Genomic DNA, 13,876 nt, shown 5'->3' with positions numbered 1-13,876 from the left:
GACGGTAAGTCCTTAGGGAAGCACGACCTGATCATCAGGTTCCTGAGAGGTGCCAGGAGGCTGAATCCCTCCAGACCATGCCTTGTTCCCTCATGGGACCTCTCTGTAGTTCTTCAGGGTCTACAGAGAGCCCCCTTTTAGCCTTTGCAGACAGCTGAGCTTAAGGCATTCTCCTTGAAGACTGCCCTCCTGACTGCGCTCACTTCCATCAAGAAGGTAGGAGAACTGCAAGCATTCTCTGTCAGCAAAATGTGCCAGGAGTTTGGTCCGGGCTACTCTCACGTGATCCTGAGACCCTGACTGGGCTATGTGCCCAAGGTTCCCACGACCCCTTTTTGGGATCAGGTGGTGAACCTGCAAGCGCTGCCCCAGGAGGAGGCAGACCCAGCCCTGACATTGCTGTGTCCGGTGCGCACTTTACGCATCTATTTGGATTGCACGCAGAGCTTTAGAGTCTCTGAGCAGCACTTTGTCTGCTTTGGTGGACAGCGGAAAGGAAGCGCTGTCTCCAAGCATTGACGCCATAGCAATGGCATATCATGCCCAGGACGTGGCGCCCCCGGTAGGGCTATGAGTCCATTCTACCATGGGTGTAACGGCCTTTTGGGCCTTGACTAGTGGCGCCTCTCTAACAGACATTTGCAGAGCAGTGGGCTGGGCAACTCCCAACACCTTTGCGAGGTTCTACAACCTCCGGGTGGAACCGGTTTCGTCCCGTGTAGTGGCACGCACAAGCAGGTAAGTCCGGGAAAGCTGGCCGGGTGTATCGCTTGCACATAGCACCTTTCACCTCCCCTGAGCTGAAGACGTGCACCTTTAACTCCCAGTAGTGTTCACAAACTGAGTTCCCTGGTTGACTTCCTCCGAGCCCTGTGGCAGTCGAGTTTTCAGAGAGACTCGCTGCCGGTCCAGTACACGTGCTAACTAAAACCCTGTACTGGGGTAGGTGCTCCGCATGTGGTGGTTCCCCGTAGGTAACCCCATGCCACGTATATCTTCTGCTAATTCGTTTCCCTGTTGGCAAACTCTGTCTTCCTCGGGCAGAGGCCCCTCTGCCCCAGCCTCCATGCTTGTAGTAACTCCTCCCCCATAAGGTAGGACCTACCATGGGACTTCACCACATGGCATACTTCCAACATAGCTCGGCAAGACCATGTGACATATTTCCACTTAAATACCCCCCCTCTCTGGGTGAGGTGTGGTCTCCGCGGTGTCCTCCCTTTGGGAGGGACACCCCCCCCGATTAGACCTGGTCGGCCCAGTCATATAATCCCCCTTTTGTTTAGGGAGAGGAAAAAAAAGGGGATAAGAGGCCATGACTGGGCTAACCCGTCTCTATCTTTTGGGTAGTCGACTTGTTCAGCCAGTTGTGGCATTTTGTATAGGGACCCCTACATCGACATCGAGTGAGTGACAGATAGGGAACGTCCTGTTTACTTGCGTAACCTCCGTTCCCTGATGGAGGGAGTGAGACGTTGTGTCCCTCCTGCCACAATTCTGAACTACCTGCTGAAATGGCCGGATCTTGTCTCGGCTCCTCAGCATAAAACTTGAATGAGTGGTTGCATACCAGCTCCTTTTATACCTGTATGTCCGGGGGAGTGGTATGCAAATACCACTCGCCAATTTTCATTGGCCTTTTATCAAAGACAAGAGGTGCCTCGGGCTCCCAAGAGTGACCCCTAGTGTCACTACATCGACACAACGTCTCGTTCCCTCCATCAGGGAACGGAGGTTACGCAAGTAACCAAGAGGTTTTTTTTTTTTTTTTTTTTTTGGCAATTTCAAGCATTGTATAGCCTTCATTCCTCAAAACAATTTGACTGACTGATGAGTTTCTAGAGAAAGTTGTTTCTTTTTTTTTTTTTTTGCCATTTTTGACCTATTATTGACCTTAAAACGTGCCAGTCTATTGCATACTGTGGCAACTCAAAAACAAACACAAAGACAATGTTAAGCTTCATTTAATGAACCAAATAGCTTTCAACTGTGTTTGATATAATGGCAAGTGATTTTCTAGTAGCAAATGATCAATTTAGCATGATTACTCAAGGATAAGGTGTTGGAGTGATGGCTGCTGGAAATGGGGCCTGTCTAGATTTTATCAAAAATTACTTTTTTCAAATAGTGATGGTGCTGTTTTTTACATCAGTAATGTCCTGACTATACTTTGTGATCAGTTGAATGCCACTTTGGTGAATTAAAGCGACAATTTTCTTCCGAAACAGCAAAATCTGTACATTATTCCAAACTTTTGGCTATTCCAAAATAGTTATACCTTTTGCGTTCCCAGGTCAGTTTTAACCCAGGCATCAACTGTGGCTTTTCACGTGATATTATGATGTTTTTTTTTACATCTATTCATTAGATTTTTTTAATAAATACTTACTTACATTTAGTCTCTTTCTCATGCTCGTACACACACTTTTTTGTCTCCCAAGAGGATTGCATTTTGTTATTAAGTATAGTAGATAAATATCCTGACCTATCTACACCTGTGAGTGCTTCCCTAAATCATGACAAATAAACTTCATTGATATTTGGAAATAACATCATTTTATTTGAGAAAAACAGGGAAAATAAAGAGGCTGGAGTTTAAAAGTATTAGGAGTTTTGAGAAAATATTTTAGCATCCAAAATGATTTATTTCAGTGTAGCTTATTTGCAGTGTTGGGTGTAATGCATTACTAAGTAATTAATTACTGTAATGAAATTACTTTTTCCTTTAAATAAGTAAAGTAAGGGATTACTCTGAATTTAATTACAGTTACTTCTGATGTAATTGAGATAAATACTTTACAGACTCTAGAGCAATTCTATATAAAACAGAAGTGAATTTAAAATCGAAGTTTAACATCTAATGTTAAAATGTATGTTTTCTAATTTAACGCTGCCCCCTTAAATTCTTTGGCCAGTTCATGAATAATTTATTTGATTTTATATGATTTATTTGAAAAAATTGAAAGAACAGTTTCATGTCTATCCTTATATTTTTCATCTGGTCGAGGTTGATCAGGGTTTTAGAAAGTAATTAGTAATAAGTAATGCAATTACTTTTCAGACAGAGTAATTAGTACAGTTATATAATTACACTGTAGAAGATGTAATTAGTAGTTAGTAATTAATTACTTTTTAGAGTAACTTACCCAACACTGCTTATTTGTGCCATCCTGAGCTGCTTTTGATGCAAAAAAAAAAATAGTTAAAATCATTAAAATTCATAATGACATTTGTTACAAATATTCTATAAAATGCTGAAAATAAAGTGGTTATAGCCACTGCACAATACGGGATGCCCATCAAATGAACATGTGTATCATCGGCACATCATGTTTCACAGTATAAATAGCTTATATAGTTATAATGAGAGCAGTCTGGTTTTGTTTTTTGAGCTGCTGTTGTTTTGAAAGCTTTGGTGCTGACATTACCTCGCCCAACAAACTCTGACATGAGCAGATCCTTGTTCAAGGCCAGTGAGCTTTTGACAATTGGTGGAACAGGGGCATACAACAATAACTGGGTGGACCTGAAATTCAAAGGGGTGGCACCAGCCCACCCAGCCCCACCTGCGGCTATGCCAGTGCTTGAGTCTGGTGTCTTTTAGATTCATTGGCTCATACAGATTTGAAGGATATTCAGTGTTCCAACGTCAGCCATATTGCCCATCAGATATTCCTTAAATAATGTATTGTACTCATTTAGTGTATTGATTTAAAACCCGTTAAGTGTTATTATGAGCCCTGAGTTAACATGAACAGTGTTTGGACAGCATCACAGTGGTTGGGGAAAACATAAAAAGTTTTTAAAAAGTTTTGGTTTTTTCTTGCTAGATTCATTGGATGCTACTGAGTACATTTACACCTGTTCTGTCAATTTATATCATTATATTTACACAAAAAACAAACAAACAAAAAAAGAAACATTAAATGTAGGTTAAAAATACAACTTTATCATTTTTAATATTCTTAAACTGAATGTTTGACTGGACATAAAGTTCTCAAAGTGCTGAATCACAGTTTTTGTTTTCCAGGTAAAACATTTAATTCATGGAGGATGTCAGTCATCTGGACTTCAGTTGCAGTTGTGTTCAGTGTGATCGTTGTAATACTGATTGCAGCTTTTATTCATAAACACAGAGGTAAAATTCTTGTATGATTTCACATATTACATGTAGTTAATTTGAGTAAATGGGGAGAGCAGGGCTAGTTGTAACAGTTTTTACTGCAGTGACTTTATCTACAAGGTTTACCCACCTTGAACTTTTGTGTCAACATGGCCCATAGCTGAGCATGTTGTTGATGGGGAACTTGCCACAATGAAAACACATGATGCTGACTTAAAGTAAACAAACATTTTCCATAATTTAAATACTGTACATCAAACCATTGTATTGGCCATGACATTTTTTTTATTAATAAATTATTTAAATTGACACTATGTAAAACAGCAACAAATAATTGAAATAAAAATATAATGATCTCATTTGGATGATTGAATTAAAAAAGAAATGAATCAAAGTTTAAGACAGAAGTGTTTGAATTCAGCATGAAAAACACTGCTAGAGAAAACAAACATTGATGTAATTGTATGTTTGACTTTAAGTTAATTTTTTACCTGCACAATAAAATAAAAAAAAAATACAAATAAAAAAAAAAATCATATTTTAATAAAAGACAGGAAATTAAATTTATTTTTATCAAATTAATCGAAGAAATAATCGAAGATTAATCGATTATCAAAATAATCGTTAGTTGCAGCCCTAGTTATATTTGATTTTACAGCAACTGAGTTTCATACACTGTCTAACAACACATTAGATTTACAATATGAGAATACGAGAATGCAAGAGAGTCAATTTTATTTGACTTTATTAAGTTATTCATTCATTATGAATTATAAAATCTGTTTTGATCCAAAAAATATTTAATTAACACACACTGAGTGTAGTTATCATTAAGTAGAATGAATCATATTTGATTTCACAGATTTTCAGATGTATAAACTATCTGACATCTTGTTTTTTTTATATTTGATTCATTAGATTTAAACAAGAAGAGGAGAATTCAAGAAGGTGATTTTTATTAAATTTTTTTTTTTTTTTACAGTATATGACTATTAAGTTATTCATTCATTATGAATTATAAAATTTGTTTTGATCCACAAAAAATATAATTAACACACACTGTCATTATATTTATATAAAATGTGTCAATTTGATTTAATATATTTTCAGATGTATAAACTATCTGATGTCTTCTTGTTTTTTTTTTGTTTTTTTAAATACATTATATTTCTTTCATTAGATTTAAACTACAAGAACAGGAGAATTCAAGAAGATGATTTTTTTATATAACTATTAAGTTATTAATTATGGATTCTTATGTCTGTTTTAATCTACAAAATATTTAATTACACTGAGTGTAATTATAATGAAGTAGAATGGATCATATTTGATTTTACTGATTTTCAGATGTATAAACTATCTGACATCTTGTTTTTTTATATTTGATTCATTAGATTTAAACAAGAAGAGGAGAATTTAAGAAGGTGATTTTGTTAATATAACAGATATTATATTAAGTTATTAATTCATTATTAATTTTAAAGTATTTTTTCACACAATATGTAATTAAAACACACTGTGTATCATATAAACACATGATTCAAAATTAATTCAAGGGCTTGAAGATGTTGCCATTTGGATTTTTTTCTGCTGAATTTTATCAATATTTTCTCAAATTAAAACACAGAAATTGTTGTAATTTTTCTTTTATGTTTGTTGCTGTTGTTACTTTGTGCAGTGAAACAAAGATGTAATTTAATACTCTTTTCTCTTGTCCTTATTCTGAACTTCCTTCAGAACTCAATCAACATTTACAGAAACAGAAGATCATTATCCCATATGGTGAATTTGTTTTCATGACTCTATATGTAATTATTAATCTCATTATTGATCTGAAGAGGAATTCTATTATGAACTCTGTTTAACTCCAAACTTTCTGTCTGTATTTAGTGATCACACTTTTCAGAAAACATGCAGGTGAGTAAACAGTCCTCATGTCATAAAGTGTTACAGAGCTGCAGGCAGTAAAGGAGATTCTGTAGTTTCTGAATTTATCCTGATGTATGATCACTGCAAGGAAAATCTTTTACAGAAAAACATTTTTTGAAACAGTTTGGTAGAATGGGAACTGTCACTGGGTGAATGGGATCAAAAATGTATGCAACACAAAATAAATCTATACATATAAACATGTCTAACTGTAAATAAAAATAAAAACGAAAGAAACATAAAACAATGCATTTATTGTCACGTTAAGTTAGTGATCTCTCTGATATCTACAGGTATTACTGATATTCTGCAGTGTTTTGATTGTTCTGTTCATGTTTATCACCTGTGTTAAGTTATTCTCTTGTTGTTGTAACTCCTAGTGTTGTTTTGATTCATTTAAGTGATTTATCTAATTAACTGTCTACATGAGGTGTTTTATTATTATTATTATTATTGTTGTTGTTGTTGTTGTTGTTACACATCATTAAAGCAGAATAATTTTTTTAACAGTGAATGTGACTCTGGATCCTGATTCAGCTCATCCACGTCTCACTGTGTCTGATGATGGGAAACAAGTGAGAGGTGGAAAGACACGATCAACAAAAGTGAACAATAGAGAAAATGAGCAAAGTGACACATTTGATGAATATCTTGCCATCCTTGGAAAGGAAGGATTCTCCTCAGGATGTTTTTACTTTGAGGTGCAGGTGACGGGGCAAACCAGATGGGATTTAGGAGTCACCAGAGAATCCACTAACAGGAAGGGGATATTTGATCTGAAACCTGAGACTGGATACTGGACTGTGCAGCTGAGATATAGAAAATATTGGGCTTGTGATTCTGAATCTGTCTCTCTTTCCCCGAGTGTGAAGCCATGGAGGGTGGGTGTGTTTGTGGATTATGAGGAGGGTCTGGTCTCCTTTTATGATGTGGAGGACAAGTCTCATATCTACTCTTTCACTGGTCAGTCTTTCACTGAGAAACTGTATCCATTTGTTTGTTTAGGTTATGATTGGAATAAAAACCCTGAACCACTGATCATCTGTAATGATTTCTAATGAGATGAATTTACAGATGAGTGTATTTACAACAGCAAAGATGACAAAAAAATGATACATTTTCAGAAAAAAATACACTGTTTAAAGTGCAAAGCTGTCATTGGAGTGGTACCCTTATTTTGGTATCATATGTGTTTGAACAAAAACAAAAAGGTACACTTTTTCCCCCAAAGTGGAACAAAAATATAATTGTACATTTAAAGGCACACAAAAGATCTTTAGGGTATAATTATGTACCCAAAATGAGTAATACATTTTATCAATCATGATATTGATTGGACACAACTTGTAGATTTGTATGAATAACAAATCTTTAAAATGCAAAACAAATGAATACATTAAATAAATGAGTACATAAAATAAAAATAGTATAAATGTTGAATGGGTATAATTAAATATCTTGTATTAACCGAAATTAAGATTAAGACTGAACTAATGCTAATTTCTGAAATCTTATCCCGCTGTACTGTATTGTCAAACAAGACGAAGTCAGAAAAAGGAAACTGAGTGGAGAGGTCATGAGGTCTGAGCGTGAAGCAGAAAGCCCAAGAGAGAGTTGAGCAGATATTATATTCTAATTTACAGGAATCAATATCCAGCCCAAAACATGCATAGCATATTCCCTTAAAAAGATCTGATGTTTGTCTGGATTCCACTGATGTTAGTAATTGTCTCTTATCACTAAATAATGATTAAAAATGTCAATTGTTTTTCTTCAAGGTTACTTAAAGGTGCCAGTAATAGACCTTACACATATGAAGTACTGTTATGACTCTGTGGTATTTTGTGTGTGTAACGTTGTTGGAGTTTTCTATCTGTGTTTGTGTGTAGTGTGCTACTTCCTGATTGCTGTTATTCAAGTACAGAAAATTATCTGCACAGTTGTGTAGAATTAGCTGCAAAAATAAAGGGCATTTTGTTGTGGCTTGCTTCTGTTTCACAAATTTGTTCAGTTTCTTTGACTAGTTTAGTGAACACTAGGTGGCGACAAATGAGCGTCTTATGTGCAATGAGTGAGTCATTGAATCATTTTGATGTTCAAGAGACTTTATAGTATTTAAGCATTATAAGAACAAAGCAGATCTATAATTTCCGTTCAGTTTTGTGAACAGCCGAGAATAACAATTCTAATAGTCTAATAATAATACTGAGTATCAAAAATGTCCTTACCTTTCCTTTCTTAAAATTTGCATATCAAATCTACCGACTTCAGTAGACAAGAACAAAGCAGATCTACTGTATCATTTTCCTACAGTATTCAGAAAAGACTGCAGGATTTAATCTAAGGGCATGCACAGAAATCAAACAATGTTACATTTTCTCTTAACAGTTTACAGTTCATTGTGTTGCAGTTGTTTGTATCATGATAAATACATGTAGTGTGACAAAATCTATTTTAAAATCATAAGAATCGTCATGAGTAATTATTTTCATGTATTTAATACAGGAAGTGTTTACAAGAAATTTGACCACAGATTTTAAAATAGTCCTCTTATATTTACCCGAATTGCTTCAGAATTGTTTAGAATAATTTCCAGACACTGCTGGTCCACAATAATCGAAATATATTTAATATTTTATTAGTGTTGCCCTTTTAGTGTCACATGGCATCCACTCAATCTGGATTGGTGGCATATGATTTGTGGTCAATGTGTATTTTAATAATAATAATATGTATACTTTATATACACTAGGGGTGTAACAGTATGAGATTTTCATGGTATGATAACCGTCACAAAAAATACCACGGTATTACAGTATTAATGTGTATTACTAATATTATTAACAGTTTAATATTTAGTTGTACAATTAGTTACATTTTGACTTTTAACTAATTGTAACTACTTCTAACTGCTCTACTGCCATTTAATTGTATGTCATGCTGCCAAATATGATTTTTGATTTGATTATTTTAAGACTTAAGAAACTGAATTTAGTAAAAATAAATAAATAAATAAAAAAACACCTAACAATTTGTATAAATAAAATATAATAAAAATATCAACTGAAATGTAAAAATACTTGAAAATCAAAGTCAGTTCTGATATTTACACTCGTTTACATTTATGAGAGAGAAAAAAAAACATACTTTTAAGCATCTCTTCAGCATGAAACAGTTCAAATGGGGCAGTTTTCAGGGTGCGTCGCCTCGTTTCAACACATTCAAAATATACAGTATATAAGATATTAAAATGAATAAATGACTATTTTTTTTTCAGCCTGTTGTATTAGTTTTATTTATCTACCACCTCTTATTTACTTTATATACCAGTTCCTATATATTGTTATTTACACAGGGCAAATACACTATTTATCAAATCTTGTTTTATTACGTATCGTATTTTAATGGGGATATAATTACAGCTGACAGTTACGTGAACAAACAAGGTTTGAACAAGATCAGACTGAAGTTCATGGCTGTTTAACACTTCTGTGTACAAATTTGAAGGCTGCTTATTGGATAAATACAGGTAAACATCATAATATGTGACTACGCATTACTTTATGGAGAGCTTATGACCTACTAGTGAAGTCTTGCCTTAAGAACAGGTGGTGCAACCAAATTAAGATCTGACTTAGATACAAACTAACTAGTAGTTACTAAGCCCTTAGTGTGAACTTTACATCCCAACTTACGTAAGACCTTACTCACAGCTGGTGCAACCCTACCCAGGTGCATTGTGTTGTTTTAATTGTGTTGTGGCTTAACTTATTTGTGTTGTGAACTTTTGTTTTCTTTGCAAATTTTTTTGTGTTGTGCACCTCTGGGCCACCATAAATAATACTTTCTTAAAGTAATCTGCCATCCACAGCACACAGAGAATGGTTTCAGCCCATTGTTTATCATCTATAAGGGAGGGGCTGTGACATCACTTCGGATGGTGAAATGATATAGTAAAACTAAACAGGCAGGTTTGATGCTGGAGTTACATAGAGTATGTTTGGGCCTTTAGCCTTCAAGTGGTGTGCAGTATTTGATGCCTCACGAACAACATCTCAGATGTAGATGCTCAATAGCTCGGTTCACTTATAATATGCATTTAGAATGGCACCGGAGGAGCATTTTACAAGAATTTCAATAAGAAGCGAATTAAACTACTGAGAACTTGCCTACAAACAGACACATACAGGACTTCCTGTAGAGTTCAGAATGTCAAAATAAAAGCCAGAGGGTTTTAAAGTTAAAGGTGCACGACTGAAATATATTACTGTTGGATTTAAAATTCTAAAAGTCAATAGTGATGATGATAATAATAATAATCAATTATTATTTGTTTACAAATTATAACAATATTTAAGTTAAATGGGTTCCAAAAAATAACTGTGTGAATGAAAAGTGAACTGATATCTTACAACTAAATTGAACAACAAAAAAGATCTGAATTTTTAAAGTCCAGATACAAGTTGAAAATAAATAAATAAATAAATAACTGTCTTTTCTACTGAACATTTAGACTGGAATTACTGTTAATTTTGCTGCTACATTATCCAGTAGACTAGTTAACAATAAAGTGTTTCTTAATAAGCTATACATTTATATTGAAATGATGTGTAGTTAGAGGTTTGTGTTTCTTTACATATAAAAGAGTACCCCCAATTAGTTCCACACAATAAAACAACACTGGTATCGGATCGGGATCGGTATCGGGCGATACTGAGATTTCAGAGATTGAAATCAGATTGGAAGAGAAAAAGTGGTATCGGTGCATCCTTATAAATAACTGTGTCCCGCAGAGTAGCGTCACACTTGTGTTTCTGCAACAGCCAGTTACGTTACAAGCTGCCAGATCTGTAATTTATATTCAAAGCGTCTATAAGTTTTATTCGCTCAGAAAGTTACTCATACAGTCTTTTAAACCACAGAATACGTTTATTTTACATACATCCAACTCGTCACCAAAGTACCACAATATAAATGTACAGCTCTTATACGCAAAGTCAATACATCAAATGCGATCTTCTTCCAATCATACACCTCCAGCCATGTTTGTTTACATTAGTAGCAGTTGTCATTCGTCAAACAAACAGCTACTCAGAGTCTTTTCAAGCACATAATATGTTTATGTAACAAACAGCCATTTTGTCAGCAAAGTACCACGACAACAGTTCACAGCTTGTATATATGCACAACCATCATATCTAAACGCGATCTTCCCATGCACGCAGCCACATCTGCTTATTATTAGGTGCAGATGAGGTCTTCATTCACACAAACAGCAACTCAAACAGTCTTTTCAGGCATATAATATGTTTGTTTTCTGAAACCGAGAGCCAAACTATCACAAAAGCACCATGATAACTGTTTAAAACTTGTATACTCACAGTGAACATGCTGAGCGTGTTTTTCCGATGCACGCAGCCATGTCTGTTTACATTACCGCTTGACAGTGCCGAATTCTCAGGGCCAGCAAAGCCTTCTCTGCTGGCCTAACATGCCAAATAAATAAATATTTTTCAACCTTTCATTCTCAATCACCTTTTTGCCTATGCATTTTTAATCGCTTACAACTCTTAATTAATCTATAAACAAACAGTGAAAAACTAAAAGTTTATCCAGTCAGAATTTATTCCTTGATGCTTACAAGCAAATTGTGACAACTGTTTCACAAATCGCATGCCCAAAGCAGCGCGTGAGTTTGAGCTCCACCCCATCAGGCCTTCAGAATTTTTTCAGAATCCCTCAACAGTGCAAATGAATGAGCAACTAAAGTCAGACTGTCAGATTCATCAGCCAATCAGATTGATTTATTTGTTCTTGGTGGGTGTGATCTTTAGGATATGTCCGGGTCGAGGCCTTCTAGCTGGCCTTGAGTGACGCAATTACGCTTTAAGTGATGTACGTAATTTGAAAGCAAAGAGCGGAAGATCAAGCTGTCTGATGAGTTGGATGTCACTGCCACATCACCGTTGAGAAAGAGATCCTTATGGATTTACAAACACGAGATGTTCTGCATGACCGTGTGATTGCTTAATTTATTGAACAGGAAAGGAGGACTGATTTTCACTTCAAGTAAATTGGTAAGTGCTTTTTGCATTGTTATTGCAACATCAGGAGTTTTCTAAGTGCAAATTAGGCTGCTTGAGCATTCAGTGTCGGATCAGGTTTTGAAAAGTGGTGATGCGTTCCATTCAACTCGGAAAGTCGGATTTTACAACTTCCTACTTGGAAAAGTGCAATGGAATGCAGTCAGAATTACAACTTGTAGGCTCATGCTCCTCCGATTTCACCGAGATGCAGGTGCATGTCACACAAACATGTCCACACTCAGGGAGATATACAAAGTAAGTGATAAACATTCACTTTATTAATTAATATCAATAAATGAGTTAGTTTCCACATTACATGATATTAAAGCTTGTTTAACAAATGCCTGCAGAAACATGTGTATAAAACATAATCTCTTTGGATAATTGTACACCTGAAGCACAAATGCTAGTGCTGCAGCATTGTTTATCAGTTGGGTTGCTAGGAGACATCTTTAATGAGAGTCAAACCCCTGCTAAGCTAACGGGAGCGTTGCAGTTCCGAATATCGGGAAATGGAATGCATTTATGGTCTGAGATATCAAGTAGGAATATCCCACATCCAGCTTGAATGGAACGCAGCATAACCGTGTACCCTGACGAAAAGAAATTTATTGCAAGCAACATTTAAATCGCAAATATTATTAGATCGATTTTTCCAGGTATTATAGACCTCCTTGGTAGATTCATATGAAAAATTATGATTTTTGAATGTCTGTTCGGGAGATGTTCATTTCACGAAACAGTCATGCTGCAGTAAAAATTAGGCTTGCTTGAGCATTAAGTGTCGTTTCAAGTTCTGGCTTTTGTGCGTGGACGTGTTTTTAAAATATCAATTGGTATTACTAGCTAGCTGTGACATAATGTATGATGCCCAAAGGCATAGGGTGTCTTATTCATTGTGAAACAATGAATGTGTGTTTTCTTAATGGCATGAATCAAACAGAAGGCCTAGACTTTAAATGCACAGCCCGCCACTGCCGCTTAACACACATGCACACAATGTCTGAGATGTCAACGGTGCATAGGCAAATCGTACTGCTGATATTATTTGTTCATTTATTTTATAGCTAAGTATAAACTAAATAAATAAAACAAATACAGCACAGCAGACATAACCTATTTGTTCATAAGTTTGTTATAGAATATACAGTATATTTTATTTTTTGAAATGACAAAAACTCCCCTCCCCCTCTACTGGCTGTGCAGTGTCACATGTGGAAATAACTCACTCTGTGGGGCACTGCAGGGGAATTTATTAGGGATGGGCGGATCGATACTAAAGTATCGATACTTCCGATACTGATGTGGTATCAAGAATATCGATCCTCACAAAAATATCGATTCTGAAGTTGTTGTTTTTTTTAACTAGTTATCTTATTATTTTAATTTCATGAATTTCATGCATCTCATAAGCTTCAAAGTGGAAAAAAAATCATTATATTAGTGAATAGTTGCATGGCACCAGAACAATTTTTTTCTTCCACTCATCTTGACATGCAGAAATGCTAAAATACACTATCAGTCACAGACAACGCTCACCCTTTCAATCATAGCACTCGTTCAAAGAGGGAGCAGTGCTTTCCTGAGGTAACGACAGAAAAACACCATCTGGAGTTATTCACACTAAGTAATGACAAACCCAGATGTGACATGTATTATAACCGGCTTGAATTACCATTTTTACAGGTTTATTTAAATTCAGAATTGTTAAAACATTGAAAATGATCTGTAACCCTCG

At 35.4% G+C, this 13,876-nt stretch overlaps 1 protein-coding gene across 8 annotated transcripts in view; it reads left to right on the top strand.

Annotated features, from left to right (window-relative positions):
• Positions 1 to 8,273, top strand: part of LOC127450223 (butyrophilin subfamily 2 member A2-like) — a 145,373-nt gene extending 137,100 nt beyond the window's left edge. For 2 of the 8 annotated variants that reach the window (XM_051714129.1, XM_051714130.1), the window contains exons 7-11: positions 4,031 to 4,138; positions 5,042 to 5,071; positions 5,861 to 5,905; positions 6,014 to 6,040; positions 6,563 to 8,273. In XM_051714129.1, coding sequence (XP_051570089.1) covers positions 4,031 to 4,138; positions 5,042 to 5,071; positions 5,861 to 5,905; positions 6,014 to 6,040; positions 6,563 to 7,110 — 758 coding nt within the window. In that variant the 3' untranslated portion in view covers positions 7,111 to 8,273. The remainder of the gene's footprint in view (positions 1 to 4,030; positions 4,139 to 5,041; positions 5,072 to 5,860; positions 5,906 to 6,013; positions 6,041 to 6,562) is intronic. The other 6 variants (XM_051714126.1, XM_051714125.1, XM_051714128.1 and 3 more) reach the window with 3 other exon arrangements.
• The last annotated feature ends 5,603 nt before the right edge of the window (positions 8,274 to 13,876 follow it).

This window comes from Myxocyprinus asiaticus, chromosome 13 (genome assembly GCF_019703515.2).
Source record: "Myxocyprinus asiaticus isolate MX2 ecotype Aquarium Trade chromosome 13, UBuf_Myxa_2, whole genome shotgun sequence".
Lineage (NCBI taxonomy): Eukaryota > Metazoa > Chordata > Actinopteri > Cypriniformes > Catostomidae > Myxocyprinus > Myxocyprinus asiaticus.
Note: the sequence above shows the minus strand (reverse complement) of the source record. Positions and strands in the feature narration are given on the sequence as shown.